General features: G+C 47.3%; 1 protein-coding gene across 5 annotated transcripts in view; it reads right to left on the bottom strand.

The window, feature by feature from the left end:
• Window positions 1–11,972: 11,972 nt before the first annotated feature.
• Window positions 11,973–23,161, bottom strand: part of ASTN2 (astrotactin 2) — a 1,056,817-nt gene continuing 1,045,628 nt past the window's right edge. For all 5 annotated transcript variants that reach the window (XM_061426655.1, XM_061426656.1, XM_061426657.1 and 2 more), the window contains one exon: window positions 11,973–12,803. In XM_061426655.1, coding sequence (XP_061282639.1) covers window positions 12,566–12,803 — 238 coding nt within the window. In that variant the 3' untranslated portion in view covers window positions 11,973–12,565. The remainder of the gene's footprint in view (window positions 12,804–23,161) is intronic.

Consider the following 23,161-nt stretch of genomic DNA (forward strand, 5'->3'; position numbering starts at 1 on the left):
CTGATAATCACACAGCCTGGAGGGGAGACAGTCATAAAACCTAGAGCTCTTTGTCCTGCTGTGGTGGGGCTAACACAGATGTGATCTCTGTTTATTTGGAGAACCTCAAAGGAGGGGGCAGGTACCTAGCTTGTGTGTTGCCTGAGCAATGCACAGAATCAAATCATAGGTAAGGGACAAGGAAGCCTGGCGTGCTGTGGGGTCCCGAGAAGTCGGACACAACTAGATGACTGAATAACAGCAACGGGCCCCACAAGAAGATCACGAATATATACATGAGCCCTATATCAGAGTTCAAGAAAGGCTTCCCAAGGGAAACACTCTTGCATCATGGGAGAATACCAGTGCCAGGGTTCTTAGGCTGCAAGCAGCACAACAGAATTGGACACAGAGAGAAGTTAACACGAGCATCTGGGGGAGCTTGGCTCCCAGGCTTCCACCAGGCTGGGAAGGAAGGCTGGAGGACAAGACTTGGAAGAGTGAGAAAGCCAGGGACTCCATAGCAGAAAGAGCTCAAAAGTCTCCTCCAGGCTCTCCAGCCAAACAGACCCCCAGTGTTCCTTTCTTGAATCACTCTGCTTAAGACCCAAGAGTCCTGACAGCGAGGCTCTGATTGGCACCTCCACCTGGATAATGAGAGAAATCAGCTGCAGTGGGAGAGCCTAACACAGTGGTTTACATTCCATCAAGACCATACCCGATGGGGAGCTTCCCACCCTCTCCTCCTGTCCGGGGGGTGCAAAGGAGTGCATGTGCATGTGTGCCAAGTTACTTCAATTGTGTCCGACTCTTTGCGACCCCGTGGACTGTAGCCCACCAGGCTCCTCTGTCCATGGGATTGATTCTCCAGGCAAGAATACAGGAGTGGGTTGTCCTGCCCTTCTCCAGGGGATCTTCCTGATTCAGGGATCAAACCTGTGTCGCCTGTAGCTCCTGCATTGCAGGCAGATTCTTTACCGCTGAGCCCACCAGGGAAGCCCCAAACTCCCTGACCAGGGATCAAGAAGGAGTAACTAGCCAAACTGCCAAAAAAGACACTGCAACCACCTAACAGACTTAGGGCTTCCCTGATGGCTCAGACAGTAAAGAATCCGCCTACAATGCAGATGACTTGGGTTTGATCCCTGGGTCGGGAAGATCCCTGGAGAAGAAAATGGCAACCCACTCCAGTATTCTTGCCTGGAGAATCCCAGGGACAGAGAAGCCTGGTGGGCTACAGTCCATGGGATCACAAAAAATCGGCCAGGACTTAGTGACTAAACTACCACCACCTAACAGACTAAGGCAGACAAAGACAACCAGAGTGCGCAGGCTTATGGAAGCAGGATGAGCAAAGTTATGGAGGTCTGGGAAAAGTAAGGAATGGGTCAGAAATTTCAAGCGCCTTGGCATTTATAAGTGTTAGTTGCTCAGGGGTGTCTGGCTCTACCCATAAACTGTAGCCTGCTGGGGTCCTCTGTCCATGGAATTCTCCAGGAAGGGATATTGGAGTGGGTAACTATTCCCTTCTCCAGGGGAATCTTCCTGACTCAGGGATTGAACCCAGGTCTCCTGCATTGTGGGCAGATTCTTTACTGTCTGAGTCACCAGGGAAGCCCACTTGGGCATATAAGGCATGAGATAAAAAGTGACTGGTCATTGTCATGCCAGGGGTGAAACATGGTGATGCTTAAACTTGAAATTGCACCATGGAGTGATTAGGATGACGGAGGAGGCTAGGGAACAGCACTCTTGCCTATGTCCCTGCTGCCTGGAGATATGACGCTGTCTGTGCCCAGGGTCAAGGGCCAAGGTGTGTTCTGTGACTGTTATATCCCACTGATGCTGGGACAAATAGATTAAACAAGTCCAAAAACCATTAAACCCATTACAGATGTGCTGAGCAGGCCCTGAGCTTGGCCCAACCCCAACTGGAAGTTTCACTTGAACACTTAAAAAGAATAAGGGCAAAAAATATTTTCATCGGTGGCCCACACCCCATGCCCTCAGCCAGCTACAGAAACCTCTGTTGTCCAATAATCATCCTGCGTCCTGTTTTTGTTTGTTGATTTTGTATTTAGCACAAGCCCCGGTTTCTTACGAAATAGAACATGTGGTCGGGTGAGCAGCTCTCTCACCCGAAGTTAGGTTTTCCTGGAACTAAGAGTGGAGCCAAAGGAATGAGCAAGTGAAAACTAAATAAAAGCCAAACCACAGGCCTTCCTTGAGTACCTACTGTGTGCTGGGTTCTACACCAGGCCCTTTGTTATTGATTTATGTTTTCCCTACAATGTCCCAGTGAGACAGGTGAATCTGGTGGTGCCTATTTTTCTGTTGAGAAAATCCAGCCTCAGGTCTATACAATCCCCATGCTTGGTGAAGCTGGACTTTAAGTTTATTGACTCCAAAGACCCCTCTTCTTCATTCTTCATTCCTTGGAATGACTGTCTCTTAGCAGCTCTTCTGTGGTTATTTGCCCCTTACACAGAGACCTGAACCTCAACTCAGTTGACTCTCCCCTTGTACCTGTCTAGTGATGGGAAGCACACCACCTCACAAAAAAAGCAGCCATCCACACAGAGACAAAACCAACCTCTCTGGGCAAACTTCTGGTCTCCACTCTATTTTCCTAACCCCTAATAAGAGAGTCCATTCCTGGGACTCAGTACTAAAGAATCAAGCTGCTAATGAAGGAGACATGGGTTCAATCCCTGATCCAGGAAGATCCCACATGCCATGAGGATGTGGGCTACAACTGCGGAGCCCGTGCTTGGCAACAGAGAAGCCACCACAATAAGAAACCCAGATGCTGCAACAAGGAGCAGTGCCCACTCGCCACAGCAAGACACAGCCTACCTGCATCTAGAAGACCCAGCACAGCCGTAAATACATTAATAAACAAAAAGTTTTAAAAAGAGTCCATTCCTTCAGCTGCATGCCTACTATTACTATATCAAAAGACAAGCCTGGGACTCCATGAATCCTCCATGGAAAGCCACAGACTCTCTGTGCTCAGGTTGGAAGGCTCTTGGAAATCATCTAGATCTGTGTTTCTTATACGGCATGCATCAAAGTCACCCCGTGAGATGTAAAAATACAGATTCCCAGGTCTCCCCCAAGACTTACTTCATTGGAACCTCAACGAGTGGGGACTAAAAATCTGCATTTCCCCTAAACTGTTATTCAGAAGTTTCAACCCAGTTCTCCGAATTACATTACAAGCGGGATCGTGATGCAAAGAGGAGAGGTCATGTGCCCAAGGCCCCACGGCCGATGAGTCCTGTTTTACTTTCTGATCAGGCAGCCCCTCTAAACACACAGCTTTTGGTCTGCCCTGGGAAGCCTGTGCCTGTGAGTTGTGAGTTGAACAGCTTGCAAGTGAGTGAAGAAACTACGTCACCCCCGATCATAAAACCCGATGAACCGCAACCAGGCTGGTATTTGGACCACGAAACCGCCTGGGGAGGCCGAGCTGGCTTGGCAAGGGCCTTGCTCCTTCAACAGAGGTAAGGCTTTCTTCTCTGCCCCTCCCCACCCGCCCAGACGTCAGGAAAGGGGATGGGCCTGAGGTTACCAAGGGGTCAGAAAAGCACTGGAGATAAAAATCGGAATATTCCACACTCGATTCCGTCAGCTATGTGGCCTGGGACAGGCACTACTTCTTCTCTGGCCCTCAGGTTTCCCCTTGATAGATTGGGAGCATCAGGCTGTGGTGAAGTTACGAGAACAGAGCTGCAGAGTTACCATGTCTCCAGGCAGACTGCAACCCAGCTCCTTAGGAACAGTGTGACCCAGGCACATCCCGTGACCTCCCTGAGCCTCAGGACATGTTCTGTAAAATGGGGGTGCTGGCAGCCACCTCATGGCGTGTGGGTGCCAACTAAATGAGACAATGCAACTGATGTTGCTTGGCACAGACCCTGCCCCCAGCAAATGAAAGTCGCTCTCTCATGTCCAACTCTTTGTGACCCCATGAACTGCAGCCCACCAGACTTCTGTCCATGGGGATTCTCCAAGCAAGAATCCTGGAGTGAGTAGCTGGGCCCTTCTCCAGGGAATCTTCCCAAACCAGGGATCAAACCCAGGTGGATTTTTTACCATCTGAGCCATCAGGGAATCCCTGGCCCTGGAAAGCACTTGACAAAAGTTAATTACTGCTCCTGTTGTTATCGAAGTTTGTCATCGCTGACCTGAATCCCCAAGAGACCAGCCTGCTCTGGCCTGGAGGTCCTGTGTTACACAAACTCAGCCTCGGTTTGCTTATGTAAAGAGTAGAGCAGGACTCCCCTGGTGGTCTGGGGTTTAAGAGGCTGAGATCTCAATGCAGGGGGCACAGGGTTCGATTCCTGGTCAGGGAACTAAGATTCCATGGGCTGCAAGATGGGACCACATTCATGAATTAATTACATGTGCAGATCTTGTAGCCTTGTCCTCAAAGAGTCACATAAACACAGCTTCGCGACCACGTAGAGCTGCCTGAGCACACAGTTTCTGGGCCCCTGCCATGTGGACTGACCAGTCTTGGGCATAGAAGACATGAAGCCTGGCCCCATGAAGGAGTTCACACACATGAGGAGAAAACAGAATCTTAAGGGCACAATTAGAACTCAGTGGGCTGAGTAGATATCATCATAGAAGTGTGGAGATCGTGAGATGATAAAGGGGGAGCCCCCATGCTGAATTTGGGAGTCAGAGTCAGAGCAGCTTTCTTGGAATAAGGAACACTTCTCTGGTGGGGGCGGGGGTTGACTTCTAAACAAGAGCATCTTGAACAAATACAAAGGACTGTTGACTCTCTCCATTCCAGTGTGGGCCCTGAGGGCTGGAGAACCCAGCACGTTAGAGCTGAAGGATTCTTCAGGGACGTGCTAGTTGGAACAACGTGTTTATGAAAAGACACCCAAGGCAAGACTGGGGAGGGACTGGCCTGGGTCCCCAGCCTGTTAGTGTCGGAGCTGGGTCTAGGGTCTGAATCCTTAATGTTCCATCTTGGGCACTGGTGCTACCCGAGTTGACAGCCTCCTCAGCAGCCCCCTCATTACATACACACACACACACACACACACACACACACGTCCAGCAGAGCACACCTATGGCCGGCCCCTCGCCCTACCCTCCTGCCAACTCCGGTGAAACAGGAAAACAGAGCTGTTTGGCTTCGGCTGTAACATGGACACATGCAGCAGAGCTTCCAAAGGCAGACAGACAGTGAGTGCCTTTCAGGGTCTGGCAGGTTTATTAGCTGAGGCCAATTAGAAAGTGCACCGCCATACAAAGTCCATGGGTTTTGTCTGGCTGTGGCCTTCTCTCCAGAACCCTCCTGTGTGGCTCCGATGGTGCCTCTATTCTCAAGGGGTCTTGGGGATTACTGTGCTTCCCAGGAGCGCCCTAAGAGTTCCCTCCTTCTAGGCATCAAGCTCTGTTGTCCTGGATGAATATGCACTTTGCTCTGAGCCAGGGCCGATGGAAGGCTCTTCAGCTCAGAGAGGTCATACCCAGTGCTCACCCTTGTGTCCTTGTGGTCCGACGCAGGACAGTGACATTGAGTGAGGAAAATGCTGGAATAGAAGTAGGGGATTCTCACCATAATACCTCAGAAGAGACCGTTACTGACTCCCTCTGTGAGAGGCAAAAGGCCTCAGGAAGCCAGTGAGAGAAGTTTCAGCTGGCTAGGCCCAGGCTGGAAGGGCATTCCTAGAAGGGGGATCAGCACAGGCAAAGACTAAGAGGGAAGGTGTGAGAGGGCACTGATGGGGATTCTTCAACGTGGCTGCAGAGTAGGATGCTGAGTCCAAAAATGACACAAACAGCTAATACTTCTGTAGTCCTTGTTACATGCCAAGTACCGTCCTATGGATCTGACATACGTGGCCTCATTTAACCCTCACTCTAACCTTATGAGGGCTTCCCTTGTCGCTCAGTTAGTAAAGAATCTGCCTGCAATGCAGGAGCTGCTAAGCTGCTAAGTCACTTCAGTCGTGTCCGACTCTGTGCGACCCCAGCCCACCAGACTCCCCCGTCCCTGGGATTCTCCAGGCAAGAACACTGGAGTGGGTTGCCATTTCCTTCTCCAATGCAGAAAGTGAAAGTGAAGTCGCTCAGTCATGTCCGAGTCTCAGCAACCCCATGGACTGCAGCCCTCCAGGCTCCTCTGTCCATGGGATTTTCCAGGCAAGAGTACTGGAGTGGGGTGCCATTGCCTTCTCTGGCAATGCAGGAGACCCAAGTTCAATTCCTGCGTTAGGAAGATCCCCTGGAAAAGGAAATGGCAACCCACTCCAGTATTCTTGCCTGGAGAATCCCATGGACAGAGGAGCCTGGCGGGCTACTGTCCATGGAGTTGCAAGAGTTGGACACAACTTAGTGACTAAACCAGCACCACATAACCTCTGAGGGGTGTTACTAGTTTCCCTAGTTAGGCAGAGGGGAAAAGCCCGCTATGGTCACTTGTCCAGGGCTCCTAGACTCTTAGCAACCAGTGGCTTGTGTGACCACGAGTGGGACTGGAGTTGTCTCCGGGGCCCTAGAATTGGCTGTAGATCCAAGACCTATGGCCTTGCTGAGATCTTAACCCTCTCTGGTGGTGGTGGTGGTTTAGTCGCTAAGTCATGTCCGACTCTTTCGATCCCATGGACTGCAGCCTCCCTCTCTAGACTGGCCAAACAGAGCCATTCATTCTGCCATTGCCAACCTCAAAGGGAAGGTGTGAAGATTAAAGGGAGAGAGAGGTGAAAAATGTTCTTTATACACGAGTCATCATCCAGCACACTCCCTCATACCTGTGATACATACATCTTTCCCAATGTGGTGGGAGCATACGGAGAATCCAAGGCCCACAGAGGGTGAAGGATTTGCTCAAGGTTGACTGATTAGTTACTCTGCTGCAGAGGAAGGACTGGAATCCAGAGCTCCCCACCTCAGAAGGCAGCAGAGCACAATGGATAAAATTCTGGGGTCAAATGATACCTGGACTCAAACTTTGGTTCCAGCTGCCTGAGACCAGGAAGTTTCTTAAAACCTGTGGGGTTTAATTCCTTCATCTATAAAATGGAGTGATAACTTATATATCATAGAGTTGTTGTAAGAAGTATATGAAATATATATGCAAAGAATCTAGAATATGGTAAGGAATCAATCAATTAAATGATAATGGTGATGAGGATATTGATGATGATGGCGAGAAGGAAGAAGACAAGGTGATGCTGAAGAATTCAGCGCTCTTTTCATAAGGTCAGCACTTAACTCTTCCACAAGATCCTATGCCAGCTTTACACAATCCTTTGTGATGGGGCACTGGGAACTCATAATACTTTGTGCACAGTGACACACAGTTCCACGCATGGCTTCCACATAAGCTAAATGATATTCTGGGCTCTCTTTCAATCCAGTGACTATATTTGCATGATACAAATCCTGCCTCATCCATGCACTGTCCATTGAGTCCAAGGGTGTTTATCCATCCACTTCGTATCCCACATTCTGCCCAGTCAAATACTCAGACACCAGAGGCGAAAGGCAAGATCTGAGTCTCCGGGCCTCTTAGTTATAACAAGTCCTGTTTCGTCCACCTCTCTCCTAGCACTCAGATCCAGCCTTACTTCTGCAATGGCCTAGCTCAGGCGTCCTCGTCTCCCTCCTAAACGACACTAACTACCTGCCCTGTGCTGGCTAGTCCCACTGGCTCTCTCCTTTCTCGCCACTCTCCTGCTTTGCAACCAGAGGTATCTTCGCAAAATGCCTAACCTGCCTATGTCACACCCCTGCTCTCAGTCTAAGGTCTTCCCGCAGCCAGTGTGGTCTGCGCTGCCAACCTCTCCAGACACAGGCTGCCCTCTCAGCCCACACTGCTTGCTCACCATCCTTCAGACAGAGCACACTCTCTTGAAAACATGCCGTCTCTCTGTCCATGATGTCCTTTTTCTACTGCTCTACTTACTGAACTTGATTATCCTTTGACTGTAAAGGCTTTCCTGAGGCAAAGTGAGTCTCACCTATCTTTTCTCATGTAAATAAGCCATTGTAATAACTTTATTAAAAGCCTTGTTCTCAAGGCTTTATATATATCATCTAATTTAATCTTCCCGATAGTACTCTGAGATGGTGCATTCATCCCATGAAGAAAGTGAGGATTAGAGAAGTTAACCCAAGCCTCTGAATTAGCAAGACCTGTTGAGTTAGTTTTAAACATTTCTCTTAGGGTCTAGCTCTTTGTCACTGTAAACTGCACAGCAATATTTAAACTCAGATTGGCTTGATTCCGAAATGTCTGATTTTATCACTTTGCAGTTAGTGAAGTGCTGGGAGTTTCGTAAGGGCAGGATCTGGGTCCTGTTTGTCTTAGTATCCCAAACCTAGAAATTAGTACTCAAGCATTTGTTGGAAATTAGAGGGATAAGGCAATGGCACCCCCCTCCAGTACTCTTGCCTGGAAAATCCCATGGATGGAGGAGCCTGGTAGGCTGCCATCTATGGGGTCCCACAGAGTCGGACACAACTGAAGTGACTTAGCCGCAGCAGACTTAGCAGTAGCAGAGGGATAAGATAAGACGGGGAAGGGGCATTATACCCATTTTCTCTAGGAAGTAGTAAAACAGAACTCACCAGTTGGAAATACTTAGTCTGTCCAGGTTTAGATCTCAGTATCTCAACACCATGACTTTGAAGCAGGTTATCCAACCTGCCTAAACCACATTTTCTTTTAGCTGAAAGAATGGTAACCATACTCGCACATGGCTGTTCTGCACTTGGTTAAATGTGGTAAGTGTGTAAACTCATTGCTAGGAAGAGAACTCCCTGAATGGTAAATACCAGCATATGTCCATGAAGCCTGCCTAGAGAAGACACTTAAAGATTGTACAGAGGATGGGAGTCATGTATAGGCGTTTTCTTGTGCACCCCTACCACACACCTCTGTGTGTTCACAACTTCTCTATTTAGTGGTGGAAACCATATGGAAAGTCATCAGTGCCAGTACAGTGGGACCTGAGCTTCCCTGGCATTTTCTGTGGCAGCACATGAATCCATCTGGCTGTGCAGAGCCAGGGCACTGGATCCAGAAGCATCATTGGTACCTCAAGAATTTTTCGTTTCTCCGGAGAACATCTTAACAAATATTGGTTTAATCTGCTTGCCTGCAATGGCAAGCCACCCCACCCCCCAACACACCTGTCTCACCAGGCTTCTCAGTCTCACTTCTGAGGGCCTTGTGGTGACTGGGAATGGCAAGAGGCTCCAGAGAGCTGGGAAAAGGAGGCTGAAAGCAGGAGGGGCATGGACGGGAGAAAGAGCTGGGGACAGCCTGGTGGTGGATGTTCTCAGGGGCCAGCCGCCGTTGGCAGACTGGGCAGCTACCCAGAAGCCACAGCCATCTGTGAGAGCCTCAGAGAGAAGCACAGGCTTCTTGGGGCTGTTGCTATTGGGTTGTGTGTGTGTGCAGTCACTGCTCAGCTGTGTCTGACTCTTCATGACTCCATGGACTGTAGCCTTCCAGGCTCTTCTGTCCATGAGATTTCCTAAGCAAGAATACTGGAGCAGCTTGACATTTTCTCCTCCAGGGGATCTTCCCAACCTGGGGATTGAACCTGCATCTCCTGTACTGGCAGGCAGATTCTTTACCACTGGGCCACCTGGGAAGGGAGAAAGACCCTACCATATATTGTGCTGGGTGCATTACAACTGCTATCATACCCAAACCTCATAACAGCCCCATGAGAACAGACTGACATGTACCCCATTTGGCTGATGGGGACACTGACATCAAATCACTCATCCAAGGGCAATAGCTGGTGAATGGTGGCAGATTCAGATTCAAACAATTGGGCTCGGATCACAGCCCCAGAACACTGGGGAGCTTAACTTTATGCAACTGTTGAGCTAACCCTTTCCTCAGATTGTGTCAGGACAATGGAAACTACAGCAATGGGGGAAGGCCTGGGACCTAGGGTTCAGGAAAGCATTACTGAAGGTGATACAGGAAAGTATCGTTACACACGATAGCAATTTTGAATAGAGCCTGGAAATGCTACAGAGTGAATGTTTGTGTTCTAATCTCCACTATGCTGGTGATTAAAGGTGGGACCTTTAAGAGATGATTAGGTCATGAGGGTGGTGCCCTCACAAATGGGATGTGTGCTCTTTTGAGAGACCCCAGAGACATCCCTCTCCCCTTCTGCTGCATGAGGACACCTCAAGAAGACGGCTGCCTATGAACTCACCAGCTCTCACCAGACACCAAATCTGCTGATGCCTTGACCTTGGATTTTCCAGCTTTCAGAACTATGAAAAACAAGTTTGTATTCTTTATAAGTCACCTAGTCTATGGTGCTCTGTTATACCATAACTAAGACAGGTAAGTACTCAGTGAATCATAACTATTCCTTTTCTTTTCATCCTCCTTTTAAGATGTTTGTTCTTCTCTGAATATACTATCCTTGGAAGGAAAAGAGTCATCTCCTTAGTGGGAATGTATCCATCTAAATTCCACCTATGTGCCCTAAGTCACTTCAGTCACATCTGACTCTTTGTGACCCCATGGACTGTAGCCCGCCAGGCTCCTCCATCCATGGGGTTCTCCAAGCAAGAATATCGGAGTGGGTTGCCATGCCGTCCTCCAAGGGACCTTCCTAACCTAGGAATGGAACCTGTACCTCTTATGTCTCCTGCTTTGACTGGAAAGTTCTCTACCAGTAGCACCACCTGGAAAGCCCTAAATCCTATCTATATACTTGCAGAAATGTAAATCCAATAACAGTAAAACTTCTTAAAAGAGCACCTTTGAGCTTAGATTGTTGGAGGTTGAGCAGATCTTTAGGCACCAGGGTCGTCTGGAAGAATCTCCTTCTGCTCTGTTTCCCCGTGTGGATTATTGGGATCATAGAGGGAAAAACAACTCAGCAGGTAGGTTTTTTGGGGGTTGGGAGAGATTATGGATGTCATCAGCACTCATCAAAATTAAGAAGGAAGCTAATTTTCAACTGCTTTTACTTTACTGATCTTCAGTATTTTCCCCTCTGAATTTCTAGTGTATTCCTCACTCTTTAACAGGTATCATGTCTGCATTATGAAATAACTGACCTGCATCCCATTTCCTCCAGCAAGCCAGCATCTCTGAGCTACTGCCAGGAGCTTAAAGACTTATAAAGCCTCTTTGTACTCATTACCCTCCCTGGGATGTAACACAACGGAAGTAGACAATTGCCACTTAAAAGGAGACTTAATGGTGGAGGGTTTCCCCCATTACCTCAGGATCCAATCTGCTATCACTTCTGGAGAATGACAGTAGTCACTCTCTGCAACGCCTTTTCCAGTCCGACCTCCATGCTGGCACTGGAATGGTTTTTCTTCAAGAGCGTGCTGATTCCTCCGCTAATGTTGTGCAATGGTTCTCAGTTACTTGAAACATAGTCAGACTTTCTCTCCATGGCTTCCAATGCTCTGTCCAGCTCCCAGCCTTACCTCTCGCTTCTTCCTGTTTTGATCTCTATTCCCAACGAGAGTGCTTTCAGCCTTTGAGTGGCTTTGCTGTTGTCCAGTCGCTCAGTTGTGTCCTGCTCTTTGGACCTCAGCACGCCAGGCTTCCCTGTCCTTCACCATCTCCCAGAGTTTGCTAAAACTCATGTCCATTGACTGACTTACCTTTCCTCTTATCTCTAGGCTTTTGTTCATGGTGTCCCACCTGCCTGGAGCTAATCCCCACCCCTTCCCCATCTTTCAGGTATTGGCATCACTTTTTCAAGAAAGCGTTTTGGAACCCCTTTCGTTTGTCTCATGACCCAGCAAGTAGTTCAAAGAGCCTCCATCCCTCCCTTACCACAGCCCAAAGTAACCGGCTGCTTCTCTATAATTTCTGATGCACTGTATGCTCCCTGATTACAGGGAGAATTTGTTCTTTAGCTGATTGCCCAGTGCCTGGTATATAGTAGAGAATCAATAAATACCTGTTGAGTGAATAAACAGAGGTCCCCCGTCAGGAAGAAACACGACCCAAGCAGAGAGAGAGAGAGACAATAGGAATTTTTAATGCATGGGAAGTCCTGCAGGGACTCTGGGCAGACCCACGGGGAGCAGGAAGAGGCAGGGGTCCTGCCAACCCAAACATGTCTGGAAAATGAACGTCCTAAAGACCCAAGCTTCCTCACTGCCAATGATCCTCGGGGCCTCCTTCCTGATGCTGAAGGGGGTCCAACTAGCTCTCCACAGGGCTCCTCCTGGGGTCCACGGCAGGAAGGAAGCCAGGGGGTGGATGGCAGGAGGAAGGAAGTAGAGGAAAGGCCGCTGGGTCTCCAACTGAAAGCTCCTGCCTCGGGACTGACTGCCATCCGTAAGAAAAAGTTTAAAAAGGAGAGACTTTGATAGAGTCAAATAATACCTTAGAAAAAATAAAAGCTGGGGACAAATGAAGAAATCCAGTGGTGACAAAGTTCTCCGTTGGCTATCCACAAGAGAGTCTGCTTTGGCCTTGCTGGCAAGCCTCCTCCGCCAAGCCCATCCTCAGGGTCCTCCACCCCCTGCCAGGCCCCGGATCCACGGGAGCACCGCTCGCCCTCCCCCGGAGAGTCCCTGTGCTCACGGAGGGCGGTGCCCGCCCTCACCGGCCCTTGGACTCCCCGTACGTGTTCCGGGCCATGGACACCATCTTCTCCTCGCACGTGACTTTGGTGTCCTTGAGGATGCTGTACCACACCATACCCGCAGGCCGGACCTCCTCGCTGCGGCAGAAGAGGTAGGGCACGGTGTCCACACGGCTCTGGATGTAGGCGCTTCGCAGGAGGCTGGAACAGTGGCTGCTCACCCTCTCCAGCCGCCGGAGGATCAGGTGGGCCTTCCTGGAAGACAGGAGGGGACGGTGATGAAACTAGAGGAGCCCAGGTCAAAGGGTCAGGACTTCGAGGTGGTCAGTAAAGGTCAATGGATGGATGAGGGCTTCTTGTCCCAACAGTTTTCTAACTGTAAGTGTGATATTGTGAACACTTGTTCAAAAATCACTTTGGAATTTGTCCTCAATTGTGCCATGTGCAAAAAGTGAAAGAGAGGACAATTTCATGGATACCAAGAGAGGAGGGGGGGTAGGATGGATTGAGAGATAGGGATTGACATATATATATTATGGGCTTCCCTGGTGGCTCAGCTGGTAAAGAATCTGCCTGCAATGCGGGAGACCTGGGTTCAATCCCAAGGGGTTGGGAAGATCCCTTGGAGAAAGGAATAGCTACCCACTCCAGTATTCTGGCCTGGAGAATTCCATGGACTGTATAGTCCATGGGGTCACAAAGAGTTGGACACAACTGAGTGACTTTCACTTCCACTTTTGTGAATAAAATAGATAACTTACGAGAACCTACTGTATAGTATAGGGAATACCACTCAATGCTCTGCGGTGAACTAAATGGGGAGGAAACCCAAGAAATAGGGGACATATGCTTATATGTGTGGTTGATATGCTCATATCATTTTGCTGTACAGCAGAAACTAATGCAACATTGTAAAGCAACTATAATAAAAAATAATAATAATAAAATAGAGAGAGGTGTAAGTTTTGACCTAACATATTCACTTCTACAATATAAAACATAATTTGTAGTTTTATTAAATTTGAAATGAGAAAAAAAAAAACTTATAAGCCTTAGAACTCTGGCCAAGTAATAATTATTATAATGATGATAAATGACAAAAAGAATAATAACTAAAATAAATTAACACCACATGCTAGATGCTGGGTAAGCAATGTATATACACTTTAAAATCTGTATTTAACCTTTACGACAACCCTGAAAATACTTTCCCCTTAGATTTAATGAGTATGGAACCCAAGTTCCAGAGAGATGACACCACTTAACCGAGCTCAAACATAAAGGTAACCACTGAAGTGGTCACCCACTAGGTCTGAACAGTCACCATGTCCCTCTCTGTCTGCTGTCTTACTGCTCTTCCCTCATACTCTTTTCTCACAGTCAGAAAAAAAAAAAAAAAAAAAGCTTACCTTCTGGGCTTTTACTTCATGAAAGCCTTTATATCTGTATCCCCAAATCAGACATCTCTCATTCTCCTTGTCTCTAAACAGTGATGGTAGCCTTACCTTCAGAAACTGGTTGTGAGATTAACTAAGAGAGATGCCCAAAGGCTGGCCTCGAGTACCCTTTGCTCTCAGCAAAGGGTAGCTTTTATTCCAGAGAACTGTTGTGATGATGTCTCAGGATCAAGGTCACACCGCACACTAGTCCTAGCAAGAATCGCCTTGGACTATGGTGATCATCATTAGGAATTTATCTAGAGCTCTTTATGTATCACCAAAGAGAGGCTCCTCAAGGAGATCTGATGGCTGCAGAGAAAATGAAGGCAAGTGTCTCTGAGATCACCCAGCCCAAGGTTTCTCAGCAAGGCACTGTCGACATGTGGGCTGGGTCATCCTTTGCTGGAGGGGCAGTCATGCAGCATCCCTACACCTCCGCCTGCAAGATACCTGCTCCCACAGTCCAAGGCATAACAAGAAAACAGTGTCCAGACATTACCAAATATCCTCTGCCAAGCAAAATCACTCCATTTGAGGGCTTCCCTGGTGCTCTAGTGGTTAGGAATCCACCTTGCCATGTAGGGGGACGTGGTTTTGGTCCCTGGTCCTGGAAGATCCCACATGCCACGGGGCAACTAAGCCTGCCCACTGCAACGCTGAAGCCCGCGTGCCCTACCACCTGAGCTCCACAACGAGAGAAGCCATGGCAGCAAGAAGCCCCGGCCCCGCAGCTAGAGAGTAGCTCCCACTCACCACAACTAGAGAAAGCCCGTGTGCAGTGATGACCTAGCACAGCAAAAATAAGTCAAAATTTAAAAAAAAAAAAAAAATCACCCCATTTGAGAACCAACAACATGGTCTCATGAAAGTTGTGGAAACGGAGGCTTCGAGAGGGTCACACCAGAAGTCAGCTTTGCCGTCCGGGTGTCTGTCTCCACATGGGATCCACTTTCTGCTACATCTCCGCATCCTCAAGATGCCTGGAGATCCTGAGGGGCCACAGGCAAGGCCCTCTCCTGCTGTCCTCTGCATGCCCCTTGGAGACCCCCAGGAGGGAGGCATTTTACGACAGCAGACCCCACAAATGCGAGACTGTGTCAGGCACCTGCATGGCGGCTAGAAAAGGGCCGGGCTTATGTGTGTAGGTCTTGTGGGCATGATTTAGGAGGTGCCTTTCAAAAAGTCCTCTTTGTATAGCTCACCACTTGGGTGGAATATTTCCTGAGGTGCCAAGAATTCATAGCTTCATAATCACACTCGCCCCACAGGGCTCTCTCGCCTCTGGCAGGCGCCTCCCCGGGGTGGGGAGGGGAACCAGAGGGGCTTACTCCCAGCCCTCCTCATTTCAGCTCTTGCTCTGCTCCTTAGCAGCTCTGTGTCCTGGGGAACTTGAACATCTCCAAACCTGCTTCTTCCTTTGACCAGCGGGTTGGGGATGAAGTTAAAGGAGACAGAGTCATTGCTTGTACCTTTGCTGAGCATTTGTTGCACAGCAGAGTTCCCAATTCAGTAGGAAAGGTACACAAGTGGAAAACTGCAAGGCAGGTGGCAAGAGCAACAATAAAATGAAATGTGGGAGCTGTGGGGAACAGAGGACAGTATCGTGTGGGATTGGGAAATCAAGAAAGACTTCCTGGAAAGGGGGGAACTTGTGCTGAGTCTCCATGATGAGTAGGGTTTGGACAAAGAAGAGGGAAAAGGCATAACAGGAAGCCTAGGGAAAGTCACAGACAGAAGGGGTTTAGAGGTGGCAGATGGTGTGCAAGTGGGCTCACAGTGGGAAACTGGAGAAGTGGCAGGAGCCAGGCCACTGGAGCTTAGAAGCTGGGGCGTGGGTTGTATAGAGTAATGGTGACTGCTGAGGTTCGAATCTTGCCCCAGACACTTACTAGCTCTGTGATATTGAGGACATTGTTTCACAAACTGTGCCTCAGTTTTCTTACCCACAAATGGGAATAATGACTAGGTCTACTACAACGTAGGTAGTAGTGAAAGTTACTCAGTCCGACTCTTGCAAACCCATGGACTGTATGTAGCCTGCCAGGCTCCTCTGTCCATGGGATTCTCCAGGCAAGAATATACTGGAGTGGGTTGCCACTTCCTCCTCCAGGGGATCTTCCCAACCCAGGAATCTAACCCAAGTCTCCTGCATTGCAGGCAGGTTCTTTACCAACTGAGCTATGAGAGAAGTCTACCACAAAGGTTGTTTTAAAAATGAAAGAAGAAATCAATGAATTTATAATCAGCCCTCCATAGGGGTAAGTGGGGACTTACTGAAGACTTCCAAGCAACAGTTTTCAGAGACAAACTGCTTAAAAACATTTCTGGCTTCGTTGAGGAGGATCGAACTGGGGGAGGGTAAGACCAGCAGAAAGGAACCAGGAAGAGACACATCCAAGTGTTGCTCATTTCTTGCCATTGTACTTAGGGATGCAGGCCTGCTTCTTTGCCTACTTTTAAAAAGCTACTTCTTCTGTTTCCTTGTTCATAAAATGGGGATCACATTTGTCCACATTATAGAGTTGAAGCAATAATTAAATAAGTTAATATGTGCAAAACTCTTAGTAGAAAGCATCATTAGCGCCGCCACCGCCGCCACCACCATGATTTGTATACTGATTTAAGCTTTGAGCACTTCTATAAGCCATTGCCAGGAGACAGATAGAAATAGTAACAGCTTCTAATGCAGAAGCAGAGTTCCAGGTTTGAGGATATGCTCGGAGCTATGGGAATATATCGGAGAAGGCGATGGCACCCTACTCTAGTACTCTTGCCTGGAAAATCCCATGGATGGAGGAGCCTGGTAGGCTGCAGTCCATGGGGTCGAGAAGAGTCGGACACGACTAAGCGACTTCACTTTCACTTTTCACTTTCATGTATTGGAGAAGGAAATGGCAACCCACTCCAGTGTTCTTGCCTGGAGAATCCCAGGGACAGGGGAGTCTGGTGGGCTGCCGTCTATGGGGTCGCACAGAGTCGGACACGACTGAAGCGACTTAGCAGCAGCAGCATGGGAATATATACAGTGGACATTCAATTATTAATTTGGGGACTCAGTCAAATCTTCCCAGGGGGCATAACATCTGAGCTAGTTGTTCAAAGGTGACACAGGTAGATGGGAAGGCAGAGGAAGTTGCTCACTGGTTTAAAGAGAGCATAAACCATCAGTTTTTTTGAAATGGTTAGTGCAAAGAATGGGTGGGAGACGAGTCAGTTTGGTAGAGATCAGACCATCCAGACTCATTTGAGCCATGGTAAAGTATTCTATTTTGAGGGCAATGGAGAGTCATTGTCTGATCTGCATGTGTGCACGCATGCTCAGTCATGTCCGACTCTTTGAGACCTCAGTGATTGCAGTCCACCAGGCTCCTCTGTCCATGAGATTGTCCAGGCAAGAATACTGGAGTGGGTTACCATTGCCTCCTCCAGGGGACCTTACTGATCCAGGGATTGAACCCACGTCTCCTGTGTCTCCTGCATTGGCAGGTCGATTCTTTACCACTGAGCCACCCGTGAAGCCCCTATTGTCTGATCTAGACAGCCACATAAGTCACAAATACAAAATGAGATTGGGGAGACAAGTCCTCTAAGATGTCCAAATGCTTTGTCTCCAAGGGCCCAGCCACTTCCATAGAGATAATCTTGGAACTCAACTGGACAAGCCTTTGTATAGATGGAAACTAAAGACTGAAATGAGAGAACAATTTTCCTAAAGGACCACCTTAAGTGAGTAACAAAAGCAAAACTAGAATCGGGGCTCTGAGTGTCTAGAGCTGAGATGAGATTTGGTTTTGAAGTCCCAGATTCAAATCCTAGTTCTATCACTTAGCTACGTGGATCATGAGCAAGCTCTTCAACGCTACTAACTCCCAGTTACTGCATCAGTAAAATGAGAACAACAGTGTTTCTGGAGGATGAGAGGACCTGGGTGATTTGCTTAGTTCTCAGGAATGTTAGCCAAGATATTCTGCAGTGGAAAGGACATAGGCTCCAGAGTATGTGAGGGCAAGCCGTTTCTTCTCCATGAGCCTCAGTTTCCTCATTTGTAAACTGGGGATAGAGATGCTTATTTTGTAGGACTGCCATATGCGTCCAACAAGGAATTTTCACATAACAGGAACTAAACCAATGTTAGTTTGCTTAACTGTCTCCTGCTCTTTCTCCACCATACACGATGCTTCATTGAGATGTGCAATGAGACAAAGGCAAGAGAATTCAGAAGGTGAAGCCATGAAGAGAAGGGTTGGAGGGGTTCAGAGGCTGGAGCGGGGTGCCGGGTGAGAGACCGAAGGTGAGATTGCTGGGTAATACATTGCAGGCAGTGGAGATTCATAAATCACAGGCTAGGCATGCCCCCACGCTTTGCCTGGAGGGGGAAAGCACAGGTCAGAGTGACCACTTTTCTCAAATACCGGAAATGAAATGCTCCTCCTTGGAGACAGGACGCGGGCCCAGCAGGATGGGAAGCCAGAGGGGAAGGAGGGACAGCGCACATTAACCTATCACTGTACCCGCAGCGAGACTGAGACAGGGATGGCTTGTGAAGGAGTCAGCGGCTGGGCTTGGACGCCGCTTCTCCGGGAACTGCAGGACCTTAAGTGACTACTCTTCCCAGCACCATTACCCACTTCGCTGTTGACACAGTTATTGGACAGAATCTAATTCTAAGGGAGCCATGGGATGGGGCAAAAGAGGAGAGACAGCAAGGGAACATTTCCGTTGGCCTCTCTCCCTAATCTCTGTCTCCTTGAGCTAAGCTTAAGTCTCTGTGTTAGCTGACCTCAAGCTTGATGAGAGTCAGTGGCACGGCACGGCTGCAAACAAACTGGAGCACCACCTCTGGAAGCACAGAGGGCAGATGCAGGGAAATAAGGTCTTCCATTTGAGCTGGCCTGTCAGGCCACAACTGGAGAAGCCCACTCGCTTCTGTAAGAGTGACACGTGCAAACTGCAGATCATGATGCGGAAGGTTGTCTCCTGCAGAAGTGCCGCAAGTAGGAGTCAGGTGTGTCCCTGAAGGGGGGCGGGCATTTAGGAAAACAGTTATGATGTTCTAGTAAATGAAAATAAGAGGGGACAACCCTGAGGATCAGGGATGACAATGACGACAGGCGACCGAGGACCCGCCAGGTGCCAGAAACCTAGGTAACATGATCTTCAGTGACACAGGAGCATCACATGGGCCTAAGGAAGTCACTGGGCAACTGGGCCAAGTGTTTATACATATTTGTTTACAATAAAAAAGTAAGAAATCTAGTTGGTCTTTATTTGACAGAGGGATAAATTAATGTGCGATAAATTCATATAATGAAGGAACCTTTAAAAAGCCAACATATGTGCATATGCATCTGTAGGAAAAGACTTGTGCTATTAAGTGTAAATAGGCAGAAAACAGAGCAAAACGAATGTATTTGATCAACATAGCAGAGTGGACAGAAGTGGAACTATGCGGTCTACAGATGTCAACATATCCTTAAGTCTGAACCAGTTTCCTTACTCATGAGCAGATCCGTGTCACATCCATATCGATCTCTGGAGAAATATGTGCACATTGTTACCAACTTTATCTCTGGGTAGAGACTAGGAGTCCAGGGAACAACATTTTAGTTTGCAATTTTATATATACACACCTGTCTCATTTACACATTACAGAATGAACAAGAATTACTTTTAGGACAAAGTACAATAAAAGGCATTTCCATTTTGAAAACATGCATACATACACACATTTTTAAGCTGGTATGATGAATGTGTGCAATGAAGCCACGGTTTTATGGCTTCCCAGTGGTTCACTGGAGTTACTTTCAGAATATCCACATCCAGTTTAGCCTCAGACCACCCCCATTAAACAGAAAATCAGAAGCTCGGGTACTGCCGTGTAAATATATTTCCTCAACACCAGGTTTGAAATACGATTTGTAAGGTGACTAGCAAAAATATTTACATTTGGCTTTGTGTCCTTCTTGTTCTCTCATAAGAAACCATGAGGTCTTCCAAGAACTCATTTCTAAACTGATGGTAAGAATGACTAAATCTCAACAAACCCCAAAGTATTTCAGTTTGGAACAGATGGAAATTTCAACAACCTCAGATATGCAGATGATACCACCCTAATGGCAGAAAGAGAAGAGGAAGTAAAGAGCCTCTTGATGAAGGTGAAAGAAGAGAGTGAAAAAGCTGGCTTAAAATCCAGCACTCATAAAACTAAGATCATGGCCTCTGGTCCCATTACTTCATGGGAAATAGATGGGGAAAAAATGGAAACAGTGGCATATTTTCTTTTCTTGGGCTCCAAAATCACTGCACACAGTGACTGTAGCCATGAAATTCAGACACTTGCTCTTTGGAAGAAAAGCTATGACAAAGCATATTAAAAAGCAGAGACATCACTTTGCCAGCAAAGGTCCATATAGTCAAAGCTATGGTTTTTCCATATGGATGTGAGAGTTGGACCATAAAGAAGACTGATCGCCGAAGAATTGTTGCCTTCGAACTGTGGTGCTGGAGAAGACGCTTGTGAGTCCCTTGCACAGAAAGGAGACCAAACCAGTCAATCTTAAAGAAAATCAACCCTGAATATTCATTGAAAGGACTGATGCTGAAGCTGAAGCTCCAATACTTTGGCCACCTGATGCGAAGAGCCAACACATTAGAAAAGACCCTGATGCCGGGAAAGATTGAGGGCAGGAGGAGAAGAGGACGACAGAGGATGAGATGGTTGGACGGCATTACTGACTCAATGGACGTGAGTTTGAGCAAACTCTGGGAGATGGTGAAGGTCCAGAAAGACTGGTGTGCGGCAGTCCATGGGGTCACAAGGAATCAGACACAATTTAGCAACTGAAGAAGATAATTATATACATTGCTATATTATTAGTGGGGGATGTTCTGTGGGACATTTGTTCAGACTCATAGCGTGTCTTGCCCGTCTAAGACACTGTCAATTTTAAGACATGCTATTGATTTAATAACAGCTTTTCAAGAAATGAAGAAAGAATGCAACATAATGTGCACATCGATTGTGCACAGTCGATCTTGATTTCTGAAATGTCAAAATATGCAGGAAAAAAAAATGAAAATGCGTCTGCAATGATAGGAGTATGGTTCTAGGAGCCTAAGGTTGCTCTTGTTTCCAACATCCTAGAAATTCCAAGACAGTGAATCCAAGATATCCAAGGAGAGAGCTCACATCATCTTGGACGGAAGAATGTGTACTGACATCCCAGGCTTGGGTATTTTCACAAAGAACAAAGCAGTGACAATTCATAACAGGCTCTAATCCTTTTCAGGTGGGAAATCCTTCTTGTCTGGTTATGTTTAGAAACAGCCTAGAGTGAATCAAGCCTGGAATGATTTCTGTTATCTATTAGCCATGTCCGCCATGGAAACAACAGGGGCTGATAACAGAAATACAGCGTCTCTACCATAAATGAGATGAAAAGACAACCCTCAGAATGGAAGAAAATAGTAGCAAATGAAGCAAGTGACAACAGACTAATCTCCGAAATACACAAGCAGCTCGTGCAGCTCAACGTCAGAAAAACAAACCGCCCACTCGAAAAATGGGTACAAGACCTAAGCAGGCAGTTCTTTGAAGAAGACATACAGATGGCCAATTAACACATGAGAAGAGCTCAGCATCATTCATGATTAGAAAGATGCAAATCAAACCTACAATCAGAATGGCCATCCTCAAAAAATCTACAAACAATAAACGCGGAAGAAGATGTGGAGAAAAGGGAAACCTTTGGCATAGTTGGTGGGAATGTAAACTGATATAGCCACTCTGGAGAGCAGTATGGAGATTTCTTTAAAAACTGGGAATAAAACTACCATATGACTCAGCAATCCCACTACTGGGCATATATCCTGAGGAAACCATAATTCAAAAAGACACATGTGTACTCCACCGTCCATTGCAGCACTCATTACCCCAGCCAGGCCATGGGAGGCAATTTAGATGTCCGTTGACAGATGAGTGGATAAAGAAGCTGTGGTACATAGATACAATGGAATGTTACTCAGCCATAAAAAGGAATGAACTTGTGTCAATTCTAGTGAGGTGGACAAACCCAGAGCCTAGTATGCAGAGTGAAGTCCATCAGAAAGAGAAAAACAAATATCATATATTAACACATAAAGATGGAGTCTGGAAAAATGATACTGATGAAAGTATTTGCAGGGCAGGAATACAGACACAGACACAGAGAAGAGACTTGTGGACACAGCAGAGGAAGCAGAGGGTGGGACAAATTCAGAGCAGCAGTAAAGAACATACATTCAGTTCAGTTCAGTCGCTCAGTCGTGTCCGAATCTTTGCAACCCCATGAATCACAGCACACCAGGCCTCCCGTCCATCATCAACTCCCGGAGTTCACTCAGACTCACGGCCATCGAGTCGGTGATGCCATCCAGCCATCTCATCCTCTGTCGTCCCCTTCTCCTCCTGCCCCCAATCCCTCCCAGCATCAGAGTCTTTTCCAATGAGTCAACTCTTCACATGAGGTGGCCAAAGTACTGGAGTTTCAGCTTTAGCATCATTCCTTCCAAAGCAATCCCAGGGCTGATCTCCTTCAGAATGGACTGGTTGGATCTCCTTGCAGTCCAAGGGACTCTCAAGAGTCTTCTCCAACACCACAGTTCAAAAGCATCAATTCTTCGGCGCTCAGCCTTCTTCACAGTCCAACTCTCACATCCATACATGACCACAGGAAAAACCATAGCCTTGACTAGACGGACCTTTGTTGGCAAAGTAATGTCTCTGGTTTTCAATATGCTATCTAGGTTGGTCATAACTTTCCTTCCAAGGAGTAAGTGTCTTTTAGTTTCATGGCTGCAGTCACCATCGGCAGTGATTACCATATGCAAAATAACTGGTGAGAAGTTGCTGTATAACAGGGAACTCAACCTAGGGCTCTGTGACAACCCAGAAGGGTGGGGTAGGAGGGGTTCAAGAAGGTGGGGACATATGTATACTCATGATTGAGTCACGTGGCAGAAATTTCTGTATGGCAGAAATCAATACAACGTTGTAAAGCAATTATCTGCTAGTTAAAAAAATATGTATACGTATATAACTGAGTTTAAAAAAAAAGAAAATAAAGATATTTTGAAAAATGTAGCAAATATTTTCAAATTAATTAATGTAAAAGTGATTTGTAAAATGTAAATAAA

This window comes from Bos javanicus, chromosome 8, assembly GCF_032452875.1.
Source record: "Bos javanicus breed banteng chromosome 8, ARS-OSU_banteng_1.0, whole genome shotgun sequence".
Classification (NCBI taxonomy): domain Eukaryota; kingdom Metazoa; phylum Chordata; class Mammalia; order Artiodactyla; family Bovidae; genus Bos; species Bos javanicus.